At 40.2% G+C, this 16,825-nt stretch overlaps 2 protein-coding genes across 3 annotated transcripts; one reads left to right on the top strand and one right to left on the bottom strand.

Annotated features, from left to right (window-relative positions):
• Positions 1 to 585: 585 nt before the first annotated feature.
• Positions 586 to 5,753, bottom strand: zbtb22a (zinc finger and BTB domain containing 22a). Its single transcript, XM_015003314.2, has 4 exons — positions 5,612 to 5,753; positions 4,104 to 4,323; positions 2,181 to 2,868; positions 586 to 1,603 (listed from the first exon to the last, which is right to left on the bottom strand). Exons 2-4 carry the CDS (start codon positions 4,308 to 4,310, stop codon positions 723 to 725), a joined length of 1,776 nt encoding a protein of 591 aa, XP_014858800.1. The 5' UTR covers positions 4,311 to 4,323; positions 5,612 to 5,753; the 3' UTR covers positions 586 to 722.
• A 2,503-nt stretch (positions 5,754 to 8,256) lies between these two features.
• Positions 8,257 to 16,600, top strand: LOC106927629 (sodium channel regulatory subunit beta-1-like). Of its 2 annotated transcripts, XM_088010547.1 has the most exons (7): positions 8,257 to 8,759; positions 8,852 to 9,153; positions 10,118 to 10,284; positions 11,240 to 11,477; positions 13,678 to 13,819; positions 14,459 to 14,533; positions 15,632 to 16,600. In XM_088010547.1, the coding sequence occupies exons 2-6, from the start codon at positions 9,102 to 9,104 to the stop codon at positions 14,526 to 14,528; spliced, it is 669 nt and encodes a 222-aa protein (XP_087866673.1). In that variant the 5' UTR covers positions 8,257 to 8,759; positions 8,852 to 9,101; the 3' UTR covers positions 14,529 to 14,533; positions 15,632 to 16,600. The 2 variants fall into 2 exon arrangements, with proteins under 2 accessions (XP_087866673.1, XP_014858810.1); XM_015003324.2 differs by having other exon boundaries at positions 8,257 to 9,153.
• The last annotated feature ends 225 nt before the right edge of the window (positions 16,601 to 16,825 follow it).

The following is a 16,825-nucleotide window of genomic DNA, read 5'->3' as shown; positions in this document are numbered from 1 at the left end:
GACTGAAGAAAATATCTTTTTTCTTTAAGTTTACGTAGAACAAGCCAGTTTATCTCTGGCTTGTTTTAGTTTTTATCCCTAAAATATATTAGGGATAAACTGGCTGGTCCTCAGAACAATGAAAAATTTCACAGTTTACCACTAAACTGCTGCTCCAGTCCTGGCTCCTATGGAGGCTGAAGAGTGCCAAACAATATATTATTTAAATGCATCATTAATTTATTAAAACGTGTCACTCTATAGATTTCTATCCATATTTAAATGCTATAAGATTAATAAATTGCTTCTTAAAAATGTACAATAAAGCTGCCTAAAATACATTTTTATTTATTTTTAATTTATGCCAACAGATCTTAATTAAATGTGTGGCTCAGATTTAATTTCAATGCGAATATATTTCTCCAGTATATATTGGAAAAAGTAAAGATAAACAAATACACCATTTAGTTTTGAGTATATGTACACACATAAATATGCATTTATATATGTAATTTTTAAATATGTGTAGTTGGTCCTTGTTCCATCAGTTTGGACGTCTCTTGAAGACCCTAGGATTAAAGGATTAAATACGTCACAGACAAAAACTGACAGAAAAACATTTTAATACATTTATTTCAGTTCAAATTAATAACTTATGTGCAAAAAGCAAATTAACTTAATTTCCAAAGAGGAAATTGGCAGCAGAGCTCAGGATTCCTGCAGCCTGGACTCCTGGAGGACTTTTAGGTCTCACTGAATCGCTCGGCTGCTTCCTCCTTGAAGACATGACCAACAGAGCCCAGATCCTGAGGCGGCGCTCCCAGGATCCCGGGAACGTCGCCCAGCAGTCCGCCCATCCCATCGTCCTCCACCTTCACCTGTCCCGCCGCCACGAACACTTCCCCGTCATCGAACCCCAACCCATATCTGTCTTCCAGCTCCGCCGCCGTCGCCGTAGCGCCGCCGCCGCCCGCAGAGGCCAGCCTCTGGCACCGCGCCTGGTGGCGCAGGAAGCTGTCCCTCCACACCACCTTCTTCCCACAGAGGCTGCACTCGTAGGGCCGCAGGCCGCCGTGGGTCTTCAGGTGCTTGGTCAGGTGGTGCTTCATCTTGAAGGACTTGGTGCAGACGGGGCAGCCGAACGGCCGCAGGTTGAGGTGCTGCATCTTCACGTGGCGGTCCCGCATGCTCTTCAGCGTGTACGCCTTCCCGCAGTGGCACAGGTGGACCTTCCCCGCGTAGCCGCCGGCGCCGGACGCCGAGGATGAGGAGGATGGCGTCGGCGGGGAAGGAGGAGGGGGAGGAAACGTGGCGGAGGACGACGGCCAGTTCCCATCCGCCATGCTGAAGTCTGGGGACAGCAGAGGACGCTGGGAGACGTGTCCCGTCCCGTCCTCGATCTCATCGAACGAGCCGAAGCACTCCAAGTCTACGTCTCCATCATCTTCCTCCTCTTCGTCGGGCCAGGAGCCGCACGGCGGACCCGGAGCGCCCGGTCCACCAGCGGGGACGTCGTGGACCTGAGAGGACGGGTCGTCTCTCTGGAGTCTGTCCTTCAACAGATCCAGAGTCTGCCTCCCAGCAGAACGCCCGCCATCCTCAGCGCCGCCTGGAACCCGAAGATCTGCAGGAAAAATAGGAAAACGCCTCAAAATGCAGCCGAGAAGACGCTCAGAGCTGAACTTTGACCTTTAAAGGTATTTTGTGTTTTCCAGGCACATGGTGCCATTGACTATGTTACCTTCAGTTGTTATCAAAATGCTGTACATATCAAATATAACTTAAAAGAAATTTGACTTCCTAATTTAACTCCTTGAAATTGGGCCTCTGCCTCTTTAAGAAGCTCCTGCTCTTTCTGAAGCTCCGCCTCCAGGAAGTCATCCCATCAGTCCTCTATTAACAACATTTTCACCAGCGTCGCTCTGAGCAGCTGAGTGGGAAGGAGATTAATTTAATCTCAGAAATTAAAGAGTTTTTTCTTGCTAATTTTCAGAAATGTTTCAGTTTTCTTCTAGAAAATTTCTGAGATTTTGCTATTTTTTTCTTGTCAAACTCAAAAAGTTTCTTGTCTTTTCTAGAAAATTTCTGAGATTAATAAAAAATGTCTGAGTTTTTGGCAGGAATGCAATCCTCTTTAGTTTTTTCTATCATGGCGGTCCGGATTGGCCTGTGCAGTTTCCCGTTCTCCCTCTGGTTCCTACCGATCTGGGTGAAGCCGTCCTTCGCCTCCTCTTCCTCCCCGACTCCTTCATCAGCCTCCGTTTCTCTCATGGCTTTCCTCCTCTTCTCCTGGGTCTCCTCTCCGCGCTGCTGGAACCGGACCTTCTGCTTTGGCGCCTCGGCAGCCGGAACCATGCCCAGGTACCGGCCGCTCTGGCCCGGTCCGTCGTGGCCCGACGGGCCCGGTTTGGCCGGGCTCGTGATCCATTCCTCCTGGCAGCCGGGCGGCTCTCTCTCCGGGTAACTTGAGAGTCCGTCCAGCTGGGAGTCGGCCGGGTTCTGCTCGGAGGACGGCCGCGGCCGGGTCCACCTCGCCTCCTGCTGCGGCCGCCGCCATGTTGCCAGCGGCGGCAGCGCGTCCGGCTTCCTGTCCCTGCGGCGGCCTTCTCGCTCGGCGTACAGGCACTCAGTGCTGCTGGGCGACTGCTGGCGGGACGCCGACCCGGCCGCGGCGCCGGGCTCCGCTGACGGACGCGGCCGCTTCAGGATCTCGGTGCATTTGTCGACGATGTGCCACATCTGGAGGAAGCTGGCCACGGTGACGTAGTTGACGATGTCGTCGTGGATGATGCTCAGCTGGCCGGTGTAGGCAGAACTCAGGACACTCTGGAAGGCGACCGGGTCCAAGACGGAGGGAAGCGACACGGTCGTTACGTTCTTCAGTAACACCTGAGAGAAAAACACCTGGTCAAAGAACAGAGCATCACAGCAGGGTTCCCCCAGGGCATCGTCAGCCTGGCGGGCCACCAAGCTCTACGTGTGCACAGGCTAAGTTTTGTTTCATATTTTAGTTTTTGTTTTTATGTTTTCCTTTTACACCTGAAGTTTGGTATCGTTAACCATGTCTTCCAATAACACATAACTGTGATATTTTCAAAATTCCTTCTTTAACTCAAAAACCACCAAGATCACCCAGTTTTCCAGGAGAATCCCTGACAAGTCAACGATTAATGATTAATCTAAAGTTGATCAAGTAACTATTAATCAATAAGGACAACATTTTTCAGAATATAAGTAAAAAAACATTATTTTGTATTTGCTGTATTAAATACTACATAAATAAAACAAAAATTGTGGTTTTCCGACATTATTACACTATGATATATTTATAAAACACAGCAGAACATGAACTTCTGGGGTTGCTGAATAAAAAGACAAAAGATAGAAAGAATAAAAAGTGAAACACCTAATAGAATAGAGAAATACTCATACAGTCTCTAAATGCTCTTTTCTCCATGAAGTGCATTAATTCATCACATACCTCAATACCAACCAGCATGTCTTTTTCCACCATGTTATAATTTTTTTATGTTTCTGTTATTACATTATTACAACAGCATATTAAGGCCATTGGACGTAGAAAAGGAGGAATAAATGTCCACTAAAAAACTCACAAGTTTTGAAATTAAAATATTTTTAAAATTACTAGAAAAACAAGAACATTTATGAGTTTGAAAAGTCAAAATTTTGCTAAAATTTTTGCTAAAAAGTAATAAAAATTTTTTAGGTTAATCTAAGAAATTTTCTTGAAAAAGTAAACCTGGAAATTGTCAAGCTAAAGAGTCAAAAATTTTGACGTTTGAAAACAATTTTCAAGTTTTTTTAGAAGATTTTTTTAGATTAATCTCAAAATTTCCGAGTTTTTTGGCAGAAAACTGTTGGTTTTTCTTTCCTGCTCTGGTATGCCTCCGCCATTTTTGTTATTGTATCATCTAGCTCCCTTAAGGATGACCAGCAGCTCCCTCTGCTGGATGGAGGCCAAACTACAACAGTAAAAGACAGTCTGAGTGAAAGTTATTAATCAACTGGAACTCATTTTAATTTAATAAATCTATAACAGTTAACACCTGGGTGTCTTTTCACACTCAGGTGAGAAAAGAGTCGGCAAACACGAAGGAACCCACCTGGTCGTGGAAGTAAGGCGAGGATGCAGCGAGGACGCAGCGATGGGCCCTGAACACCTGACCTTGAACCTGGATGGAAAGGTCACACAGTCGGCCTTCCTCACGCTGCCGGTTCAGGTTGTCCAGAACAGCAGCACGGACGCCGGGAAAACACACCTGGACGGTCAGAGAGGGCGGAGCCACGGCGTCGCAGCAAGTCGGGTCCATGACGACGGAAAAACTACAAACAAGAAGCAGATATATCCGTCTGACATCGATCTGAATTATCTACCTTCAATTACAGGTTCATGCAGAACCAAGGAATGCTTTCATTCTCATGTCTGATTTTAGGTTTTACTCTGGTTGCTTTTATTTTAATATATCAATATTTATGGGAATAATTAATCAGGAGTTTTGAAAGTTTTGTGTTCCAGAGTATCGAGGTGTTAACACAATGTCAAGATGGAAAGACATCAGCAACCTACAAAAGGTCAAAGGGCATCTGCAGCCATCTGAAGTCCATTAGTCCCAAGACATTGTAAAATTTTAAGATAGTTTTTTATTTAAAAAATTAAAATACATTAAAATTCAAAGAATAAACTAAACAAATGGTGTAAAAGAAAATACATTTAAAAAAATAAAAAATAAATAAATCAAAACATTCAAAAGATTACTCTCAATATATTTTAAATGAAGGAAAATTATTCCAAAAATTTAAATTAATTTTATCTGCAAAAATACATTTAAAAAATGAAACAAACAAATATAAGTTAAATTAAGATACAATGAAAGTATTTAAAATAAATTATTCCAAAAACATACGTATATTTTTTAATTAAAATTAATGGGGTTTTTAAATTCAATAAAAACAATTAAAAACTGGAACAATAAAAATGTAACAGAAAACTTACAAACATTAAACAAAAGATTATTCCCAAGATAAAATATCTTTAAAAAAATGAAGATAATTGAAAATATAAAAGTTTAATATATATATATTTAATAAAAATGTAAACCAAAACTTGCTAGAATATTTCACAGCCAAAGCAGCAGCAGATCTACAACAAAACGGCTTACAAAGAAATAAAACAAGGTGCTGCTGTGGCCTAGTCAAAGTCTGGATCACAATCTGAAATGACAGCTGAGCAGGAACAAATGTCTGTACACAGACCAGAACTCCTCAGGTGATGAGGCCAGACAGAACCTCACCTGTTGCTGGAAGAGGTTTTACCTGCAGGTGGACCCGGAAGTGGATTGTGTTTAACAACGCTGAGTTAAATATGTAAATTAACCTCATTTCAACGGTTACGTAGCATCAGAGCTGCTTCAACACCGAACAGGCCCGTAATATGATTTCCAACTGAAGGTTCGGGTTATAGCAGATCACCTGTTCGGTCTCTGAGAGTCTTTGGAAGTTTAATGATTTACTTTGTTATTTACAGCCTGGTTCCGCTTCAGCCATTCGTTCCCACTTCCTGATTTATGCTAACCCTTTAGCCGCTAGCTGCCAGCTCCGTTAGTCTTGTTACCTTTTATGGTTTCTCCTCTTTACGGTTGCTGACGGTATTCTCGATTATTCCCAAAACAACATCGCCATTTCTCACATTACTCTTTGTTCCAGGTGTCAACTACCGCGGCCTGCTTAGGACAAAATACACCAAGCTAGTCCTGCAGAAGCTGATGCTGCGTTCAGTGTTACTGGGGAATAGAGAATTACGACTCAAATGTCCTCCGTTCACTTGTTAGATTAGAACAAGAACAACTCGGATAGTTGACAGTTGGATTTGATAAGTTAATGTTAAAATGTTGCTGCACGTTGACAATTAAAATATGTAGCACAGTTAATGATTACATCATTCAAACATATTTAAAAACGTAGTTTCTTTTTAATCAAACTTGGCGTATAAAGCTAACAAGCTGTGACATGTTTTAATTAGTGAATTAAAATGTCTAAAGATAATCCTAAACAAATCTACCCTAATTGTCATCCAGGGCGACCGCAATGCTCCATTTTAAACGTTTAATTCAAGGTGATATTAGAAATCCCGGGATCACGTGAACGCAACATAACGGTCCATTCTGAGCTGAAGCAGCTTCCCGATCCTCAAAGCGGAGTGAGAGAAACTGACCTCATTACAGCCGAAAACACGTCGGGGCGTCAAACTGCTTCACTAGGAGAGGCTCAGACATCTACTGAATATTTTACCTATTTGCCTGACTTTCTGTTTAAAATATCATTTTTTATTAATGTAATACTCTGATGTTCTGAGATGCTGAATTTTGGGGTTTTATTATTTATGAGTCAGAAACATCAAAACTACAAGAAATAAAGGTTTTAAATATTTGTGTAATGACTATAATAAATTAGTTTTACTTTCTGAAATGAGGACAAAAACACTATTCTGAGGAAAAACGCATAAAACTTCGAGGTATGCATAAACTAAATATTATCCAAAGTAAACATTTGATCTTCAAAAAATTTATTTTCAAAACTAAATATTGAGCTCAGACATAAATATTCATCTTGCTAATTATATTTTGTAAATATAGATATTGTACATAGTTAGCAATTATGAGATAAATATTTAGTGATCCACCTAAATATCTAATTTGTTGTTAAGTTTGCAAGCTAACTTGCAATTGTTTGCTATTTCTGTATAAAGATAATTTAAGTCTGAACTAAATATTTACTATGGAAAATAAATACTTAGTTTGAAAACTAAATGTTTAGTTTGGAAAATAGATATTTAGCTTGGAGCTAAGCATTTCTTTTTCAAACTAAATATTTATCTCTAAATAAAATAGTTATTTTGCAAACTAAATGTTTAGCTTCCTTACTAAATATTTAATTTAAATGTTAAATATTTAGGTTTTAAATTAAATATCTAGCTGGTGAATAAAATATTTAGTTTGAAACTCAAACATTTGTAAACGTAGGAATGACATGGTGAAAATGTCATGGTGAAAATTACTTTGCAAATGAACACACGTTTTCTAATGAAACTAAATAAACCAAATTATTCATATTTTTGATGCAACTTTACAAACTTCTGAAGCTGAAATAACTTTGTTTTTCTCTTTTTCTTGTGGTTTTATTTTGCACTGATTGTTGCAGAGGAATATGCTAGATGTTAATCATGTTTTTGTCTCAGATGAATTCAGATGAGGAAAATAACAGGAAGCGATGCAGCTGTGGATAATTCCTGGAAACTCAGAATCCCAGAATGAAGAAATCCCAAAGATACAAAGATCGGACTGTACTGTCTGATAACCACACCCACCCACACACCCACACACACACACACACACACACACACACACACACACACACACACACACACACACACACACACACACACACACACACAGATTTTAGAATAAATTATAGAAGTTGTGTAAAATGCAGCTGCGTTAAAAACTTAAATCCTTTATAAAGCAGACAGAAACAGAGTGATGGTTTGTTTTATTTGTTTCAGTGTTTCTGCATATTTTAATATCAAAATTCACAGTGAAGTGAACCCAATAATAGAGACGAGGCTAAAGTTGGCTTCCGATTGATAGCTAAAGGGCGATTCCGCTTAATTTTCCTTTACCTTGAGCATCTTTAATGTCCTCTGGTTTAAAAACTACAACACCTAGACTCTTCAAACCTGAACTAGAATATTCTATTAGCAGAACGTTCAAAACCCAGTTTGTGATTTATGAAACATGTATTTAAACACTGAAAAGTAAATTTCATAATACTTTTAAAAAAGACTAGAGGGTATAGTGGTGACTCAGCTGCGCATTTCTTTTAATCCGTCTCATTTTAAAAACATATTTCCCCTTTGTATTTATCCCAGTACCATTCTTGCTTTTTAATGGATGATGTGTCTATGAAACTGAGTCAAAATACTGTAGTTTTCCAGCTAGATCAGTTGAAATATGATGAAAGTGCTGAAATAGCCCTTTATTTAACTTTCTCAAAAAATAGAGATTGTCCAAATCCCAAAGTGGGTTTAAAATGTATTTCTAATAGTGTGGAGTAATCCTGTCCGGGTTTGAGGAGTCTAAGTGTTTTCCAACCAGAGCACATTAAAGATGGCAAAGGGAGAGAAAAATTAGGCGGAATCGCCCTTTAACAATTCTCCGAGTCGGACGCCAACTTCATCTTCGAAAACACGAACACGGCCGATCTCTGTCACAGCTGTGAGGTCGTTATTGTCCCATTAACTCCGTGGAAACGCGTCCGTGGGAGCCTCGTGGAGGCCTGATCACACCTGAGCTCAAAATCCACTGCGCGCGCTCATTCCTCATCACCTTGCTGACGCGCGCGGCGGCTCGTCTCTGTCTTTTCTTTTATTATTTCTTTATTTTTACCGCAGTGCATCTGCAGCATCCTGCGTGACAACAGGAGCCGCTGTGGCGTCAGAGACCAGAAGCCGCTCTCCGGGCCGAGAGAGAGAGCCTTTCCTGCCGCGGCCGCCTGCGATGCCAGCGCGGCGGAACCAGCGCGTCCAGGAGCCGGGGGTCAGCAGATAGGTCCGGCCGGGGAGCACGCCGCGTTTTGGGGCTCCGCAGGACAGGACGGAGGCCCATGATTCAGCCCGGCAGCCTTTCTTCCCATCTCACCTCCCTGCGGTCTGGATTTAACTCCCGTAGCATCAGCCTTCACATGAGCCGTTCATGCACCGGCATGTGAGGACAGTCAGTAGCTGAGGCAGTTTGCACATTTCAAGGCGCATTTCTCATTGTGAAGTTATTATTGTTTGGCTCTGATGACCCTCTAGACCTCAGGACCAAAGCGCACAGCTCAGGAAGGACGCTGTGAGGCTGCAGCAATAATTTTTAGGTAGAAACCCAGCAACCGACGGGAAGCTGTTGCAGATTGGAGCCAAAGAGCAGAGACGCTGCCAGGATTCAAACGTTTCTCCAGTTTGCACTTTCCTCCGCATTCACCGGACGAGCTACGTCCTTTAAACCAAACAGCGATCAGGAGATCCAGGTAGATTCAGGTAGAAGGTGCAGGGAGCTAACATCATGGCGGCCGTGCCCCCCCTGCTGCTCATCGCTCTGCTCTGCGGCCTGTTTGGTGAGTCCCGCTGCACTGCAAAAACACGAAACATTACGAGAAATATTCACACTAAATATGCCAATATGCTTGAAATGAGACAAAAAGAACTTTTAAATGAGTTTTTGGCAAGAAACATTAGCTTGTTTTAAGTCAGTGATTCCTTAAACCTGCATTATGTAACTTTTATAAAAAATGTCTTTTACATGTTTGTTAAAACTGCCAGCTTGTTATGAGACAGATAATCTGTGAAAACATCGATCTCCTCTCTTCCTCCTCCAGCTCTGGGGAAATGGACCAAAACCAACCAATCAGAGCCAGGAGGCGAGACTTAGCGCTGTCAATCAACCTATTTTACTGCTAAATGTGCTAATGGCAGAAAAACAACTTACAGTTACAGGAAAACCGCTGATCCGCTGTCATCGGTGGCTATGCTAACTAGCCTAGCATTCCCCAGAGGCTATGCTAGTGTCTTCTCCTCCTTTAAGGCGGTTGGCATTACCGCCATCTACTGGAACAGTGTGGACTGGGATGCTAAGTATTTTGGTTATGCTAGCTGCAGCTTAGCAGAGAGCAGGGCTGGTGATTGACAGCACTAAGACCCGCCTCCCAGCTGTGATTGGTTGGTTCTAGTTGGTGTTGTTTTTTTCTTTATTTTTGATCTGTGTTTGATTAAAGTCTATTTTAAAAATGGCCAAAAATGAATATTGATAAACATTTATTGCTTCCATTGGCAGATTATTTCACATATAACAATATATTTTTCCCATGTTATAAGTGAATTATCAACAGTGGAACTAGAACTTTTTTCATCAATACTGATGAATTATTGACTTCAAACAAGCTGCTGTATGTTACTGAAAAGTTACTTCTAAGTCAGTTTCGTCTTATTTCTGGCGTACTGAGATGTTTGTGCCAGAAACCAGATGAGTTACTTGGTTTTTGATGCGTTTGGCACCATGTTAACGCCCCGCTGTGGAAGCAGCGCCGCGGTGCGACGGCGCCTGCGCAGAGGTGGACTCCGACACCGAGGCCGTTGCGGGAAAAGGCTTCAAGATCGGCTGCATCTCCTGCAAGAGGCGCAGCGAGGTGGAGGGCTCCGCCACCGTGGAGTGGTACTTCCGGCCCGACGGGGAGTCCGACTTCCTCCTGGTGAGTTCAGACCCGAGGCTCTTACAGCGCTGGGTTTTTAACTCGGAGAGAAACGTTACACAGAGTTTATACAGGAGAAAAATCAGGGTTTGTTCCAGTTTTCCATCCAAAGCACCAGAACTTCCTGTCAGTGGCGCAACTGCACATTATTCAGGTGGATGCGAAAACATAAATCGGCGCCCACCCGAGGGAAGGAACCTCAGGGTGAAGGACCGACGCTCAACACCCACTTTTTGCGCCTCTGCTTCCTGTAGTGTCAGGAGCAGTTCTCCAGAACCGCATGCTGCTTTTTATGGGGTTCCATTAAAGTTACACAGAAAGTATTAATATATTTTGGGTTAACTTATTTAGCTTGTCACAGAGAAAAAGATTTGGTTGTTCACATTTCATGAGGTTATTCATGGATTTACAAATATCAGAGTGACAAAACATGAAATTCACAAATTAAATATTTAGCTTTGAAACTAAGCATTTAGTTGGAAGCTAAATATTTTAAACTCCGCTGCTGGTGGGACTGAATCTCTTATCTGTTGTTTATATACGTAAAGCTAGTTAATTAGCTTTAGTTAGCTGGTTCTTTTAGCTTCGCGAGCACTTTAGCTAACGTAACTAGCTTTTGTTAGTTCCAAACGCTAGAAGAACTAATCTTTATGATTACTAATTTAGGAAACTAGTACAATTATAAATTAATAAACATGGTAAAATTATGAATTTTATAAATAAACTCCCACATGACAGGCTAAATTACACAAATTGTTAATTTTTTAACTGTCCACCTGTAATCCACCAGACAAACTGGGCCTGACAGTCAGACTTTGTTTGGACCTTTTGTTCAAAATAAGTCCGTCCATTAGCGTCTGATAGACTCCAGCGCATAGAGTCTGTTCAGATGGGAGGAAAATGATAATAAAACCTGATAGAAACTGAATCTGAAGTCCAGCTGCTCCTCTGTCAGATCTACAGCTACAATGAAAACGGACCCACCATTGAACACAACTTCTTCGAGGATCGCATCGACTGGAACGGCAGCAAGAGGAGCAACGACATCCAGGACGCCTCCATCTACGTGCTGAACGTCACCTTCAACGACTCGGGAACCTACCGCTGCTTCTTCTACCGCACCCTCACCTACGACAACTACGAGTTCTTCGACACCGTCGACAAGGTGGTGCACCTGACCGTGGTGGCCAAAGGTACGGCGCAGTCAGAAAGCTGCACCTTCAGCCCTCAGTGAGGGGACAGGGCTTCATCTATCACCCGAAAATCCTAAATTAAGAATAAATTAAGGCGTTAACAGTGAAGCTAAGTTTGTGTTTAGCTCTTAACTAACTTAATAAATGTTTAGCTCACCTGGTTTCCTTTTACGTTCGATGTCTGCATTGAAGTTTTTCTTGCTGACGTTTAAGAATTTTTCAACTAGTAGCTGTTGTTATTCAAGCTCTTATTTTGAAGTGGTTGAAGTATGTTAGCGCAGCAGTTCCATTTCCTGTCCTTATTTTTATAGTAAGTATACTTGACCAAGTATCAAGTATACACAAAACTAAAATACAAAAGTTCATATAAATGAATTGTTTTGAGAGGCTTTTTGTTCACATGGTTCAAGTTAGCGCTTACCAGCTACAATTTTAGCTTCAGCCTAAACATTAAATATTAGCTAAATATTTAGCTAATATGCAAATTAACTTTCTGACAACTGGATGTGCACTACCAAAATATTTAGTTTCACAATAATTATTTAACTCCAAGCTAAATATTTAGCATTTATATAAATGCTTGATCCATGCTTGAAGTTAGCATTAACATTAGCTTCTGCTAAATACCATGTCGACATAGCACTTTAGCCAGTTGATCTAATCTTGGTTAGTATTTTAGGGTTAGCACAGCCACCCCTGTCTGTCACTGTGGGGAGGAGTGTCCAAAGAGCGGTCCGGGTGCCATTTGCGACCGCCGGAATGATTTTGTGGGGCCCCTAAACGTCTGCAGGTGGTTAAAGAAGTGGTTAGACCTTTTAAAAATCCTCTTGCAATGGAGAGAGTATTAGCAATGTTAGTATTCCCGTTTTCATCCAGTGACTCCTCTACTTCAGGGAAATGGAAAATTATTGACCTGGCGGAGTTTCAACTTGGCTCCTGTGGCAAAATGTTTGGACGCCCCTTCTTTAGGGGTGAAGCGTAAAAAGCATCTGTCCTAATGGACGCTGATTCGAGCAAAGCTTGATCAGCAGCTTATTTCCCTGTGTCAGCAAGCGGACTGCAAGCATTTCCCTCTTTAACTGAGCTTGTGCTGATTCAGAAAACACATCGTACGTTTTCACTCAGAGGGATGTCGATTTCCCTGCAGCACAGAGGAACTTCAGTTTGGAGAATCAGGGAGGAGCAAAGCTATCAGCTGCTAACAGCAGGAACCAATCAGTGGCGTAAAAACAAACCCAAATGTTTCTACAGCAGCCACAGATCTATGCGCACCTTTAGGGTCACAGATGAATACAACTGGAAAACAAAATCTGACAAAGTATTAATGTTGCTGTTAATGTTATGAGAAGTGTTTTTTCAAATTCTCAAAATAACTTCCATTATGATTTTTTACCAACATTTTAGTGAAATAAATTTTTCACAGAAAATCTTTGCAGGTTTGCACTTTTCAGGATAACGTCCCAAAGCAGCCAGGTCCCGGAGCGCCGATGGCCAGTCAGCCATGTTTATAAATGTCAAACTAAATAACTAAATTCTGTTAGGAAGATAAGTATTCAGCTTACAGGCTAAAGTTTTAGCTACAAAATTAATAAATAAATAGCCAATTATTTTCTTCAAAGCTATAATATTTAGGTCAAAGCTAAACATTTAGCTGAAATTCACATTAACGTACCAATAACCGGAAGTGGACTACCATTGTTTTCTTTCTATAAATATTTAGCTCAAAGTTAGATGCCAAACTATTAGTTTGACGTGCAAATTGCGAATTCACTTGCCGACAGCTGGAAGTGGACTACCAAAATAAAAGCCTCCACACCCCTTTATGAACTCCTGCTTTCAAATCACCGATTCTTTTCCTGAACAACATTTCAGTTGAAAACGAAGGAAGCGTCATTTTAACGGAAATAATACTTATAATTAGTCATTGAAAGTCTTGCAGTGCTAGCATGTTAGCACTGCAGTGCACTGGAGTTAGCATGTTATGCTAGCATCAAGCTGCTCTTCCGATCCGTGTTAGCATTGTTAGCTCATCTATTTTGGTAGATTTCACATTTCCAATGATGACGGGTGGAACATCAGGTCTGAACCTGAAACAATGCCAAAGATATTAAACTAGCGAAAAATCAAATTGTGTGCAGTTTCACCCTCACCGCCTGTAAATCCCGTTTCCTGCTGAGGTTTCTGTGCTTCCTGCCTGCAGCCACCAGAGGCACAGCGTCCATCGTGTCAGAGGTCATGATGTACGTGTCCATCATCGGGCTGCAGCTCTGGCTCCTCATAGAGATGATCTACTGCTACAGAAAGATCGCTGCGGCCGGGGAGGAAGCGCTTCGAGAGGCGGCGTGAGTCCTCCTGCCTCCGCACTTCAATCCGGATTAAATCCGCTCTGACAGTTTAACACGTTTTGGTTTAATTAGCTTAAAAGCACAAAAGGTTAAACTGTAGCGTCAGGTGGTAACCATGGTAACAAATCAGTCCTGATTATTTAATAGGAGTATTTAAGAAAACATTATTTATCTGTAAATCTGTTTTAGCTTCAACTGGTACAGAATCAGCAAAAAAATCCCCCATCAATCACCTTTTACTATCCAATTATTAATTACTTAATCAAATAAATAATCACCAGATCAACAGATTTCTACAAATGATCAAACATTCACAAAAGAAATGTGTTTTTGCATTTCAGGCAAAAAAAAAATTCTTATTTAAAGAATAATTTCAATTGTTAATTTGCATTTTTTTAAATGAATTTCTAATATTTTATGTTAAAAAGTTTCTGAAAAATCTACAAGTTGTAAAGAAAAATGATTTTTGTTTAATTTTGGGTGATTTTTTGCAAAAACTGACCAGAATTTAAATAATTTTTTTCCACTAGACATGTCAGGAATAGTTTGTGTGAAAGCTGGAAGCTTCGTTTCTCACCTGTTCTCTGGTTTGTCCTCCTGACATCTGACGGTTTGTTTCTCCTGTTTTTCCTGCAGGAACGCTGAATATTTAGCGATAGCTTCGGAGAGCAAAGACAACTGTGCAGGTGTGCAGGTCGGAGAATAGCACAGGTGAGACGTCGAGCTGAAACATTTCTCATCATCAAACACAAAATACTGAAGATTTTCAGAACAATACAAAAAGTTGAACATGATGCAAACTTCAGGATTTCTTATGTTCTGAGAGCAAAATGTTTCTGCATCACATAAAGAATATCTCTGTTTACTGATTAAAACTGTTTAACTTTGTTTCCTCAAAGAAAACAAAAAAATGTCTCAAGTACATATTTGGTATAAAACAAGAAATGAATATAAAAATGTAACTATTAACGGAGCAACTGATGGTTAGCCTTTTTTTGCAGCTTCATGAAAAAATATTTTCCTATAAAAAAAATAGTTTATGCCCATCATTTTTTAAATGTATATTCAATGAAGCCATGCTTTTTACTGACATTTCCTAATCTTAACTATTTCAGACTTAGTTAATAAAATTAAATGACCTGAACTGATTCTAGGAGTCACGTTTCACACACCTGTTATTTTACAACCTTTTCTCTACAAAACGTGTTTTTCAAACCTGTTTTCTAATTGATCTAAAAAAAGCAGTATGTTTTCTATATAACAGTCAGAAGTCGACTGAAACGTCCCGAAACGCTGCAGTAACAATGCCAGGCCTGCAGGTGGCGATATAATACTAGAGTGTAAAATGTTTACGCTGTGATATCGGTTTTTAAAAAATTATTATTAACATAAACATATAAAATCAACATCAAAAAGGTACCATGACGTTTACGTTTTCAAAATGTATACAGAAAAACAAACTAAACCAAAAAGAATGAAACCAACACAAACAACCAAAATGATTCAAGATGTTAGCAGGACATTAAAAAAATGTAATTTACAACAGAACATTAAACTGCAAATGTTTTTTTAAAAAAAAACATCAGCTTAAAATCAGAAAACATAAAAACTTCTAGAACAATATTAAATGATTCTTCCTCTGTTTAAAGTTAGGAATGGATTTATGTAATGCTTAGTGGAGTTTTATTTCTACCACAGTGAATGTTATGGTTGTTGGTAAAAACACCAGGTTTGAGCTCCTCGCTGCTCTTTTGACGACGTTTTGTCTGGTTTTCTGGTCGTTGGTCCCTCTGGTGTTTTTGTCGCCAGGTTTCCTTCCCAGACTGAAAACTTCCCTCCAAGCGCCGACCTGCATGACGACATCCTGGCCAGAACCCTCCTCTTCATCGCCAGCCTGTGCCAGCCTCTTCTGGACGAGCTGAACTGGACCCGGCCGTCCGCTGACAGCATGGAACCAGAACTGTACATAGTCCTGTTGAAGCATGTCGTATCAGAAACCATTATGCATTAACGTATCCAGGTCCATATGTAGTCACAGCAGAGTTTTTACTGAACCAGCAGCTGAGAGACGAAGGAGACGCACCTCAGACAGGTTCTGTATGGATAATCACTGACTTATGAACTCTACTTCCACTTTTATGGGCCGATGTTAGTGAAGGTAAAGATTAACAGCAATAATTTGGGTTATTTAGCCTCTTATAACTGGATAAAATGGGTCTTTATTTTTGAAATTCATATCTTCAACATATAATTCATACGTTAAAAATGTCAGTTTCAAACTAAATATGTTAGCAAGCTAAATATTTAGTCAGTAAAGTTTATTTGAAAAACACATTTCAGCAAAAAGACAGTTTAAGCTAAATGTAGCTACAAGCTAAGCTAAATAATTAGCTAGCGAAGTAAACATGTAGCTCCAAACCATTTAATTTAGATCTAACTGGTTAGCTTGCTAACTAAGTTTTGGACCTAAATATTTTCCTTCATAGTGAATATTTAGCTTGTTAAATATTTAGCTCCAAGTTAAATTTAGCTCCATTAATTAATAAATTGAGCTAAATATTTAAATATTTAACTTTCTTATATAAAATTGGTTCAAACCTGACATGTACAAATAAAATGGTAAAAACATGACATTAAAAAATTAACCTCCATTTTTCTTCCTGACTAAATAACTCAAATTATTGCTGTTATTTTTTAACTGTGTAACTTTACAAACAGCGCCCCCTACACTAACTCATAGTTCTACACTTGATATAATTAAACGTGATAAGAACCTAAGGTCGGGTCCAGTTCTTCTGTCACTGTTAGTTTTATTACTGCAGCCAGAATGTTTAACTTGTCATATTTTGGTGTCGTTTTAGTTTTTTATGTCGAATATTTTAAGATTCAAACAATTTCACACCAAATAAGTTATTTTTTCTGATGCTGATCATAAAGTGCTGATATGTGAAGCAAAGATGCAGAACTGGGGTTGTGTGATTTTAACTGTAGAGGGCGCTAAAC

The sequence above is a fragment of the Poecilia mexicana genome, unplaced genomic scaffold, assembly GCF_051168715.1.
Source record: "Poecilia mexicana isolate PSO_F unplaced genomic scaffold, ASM5116871v1 scaffold_11, whole genome shotgun sequence".
Classification (NCBI taxonomy): domain Eukaryota; kingdom Metazoa; phylum Chordata; class Actinopteri; order Cyprinodontiformes; family Poeciliidae; genus Poecilia; species Poecilia mexicana.
Note: the sequence above shows the minus strand (reverse complement) of the source record. Positions and strands in the feature narration are given on the sequence as shown.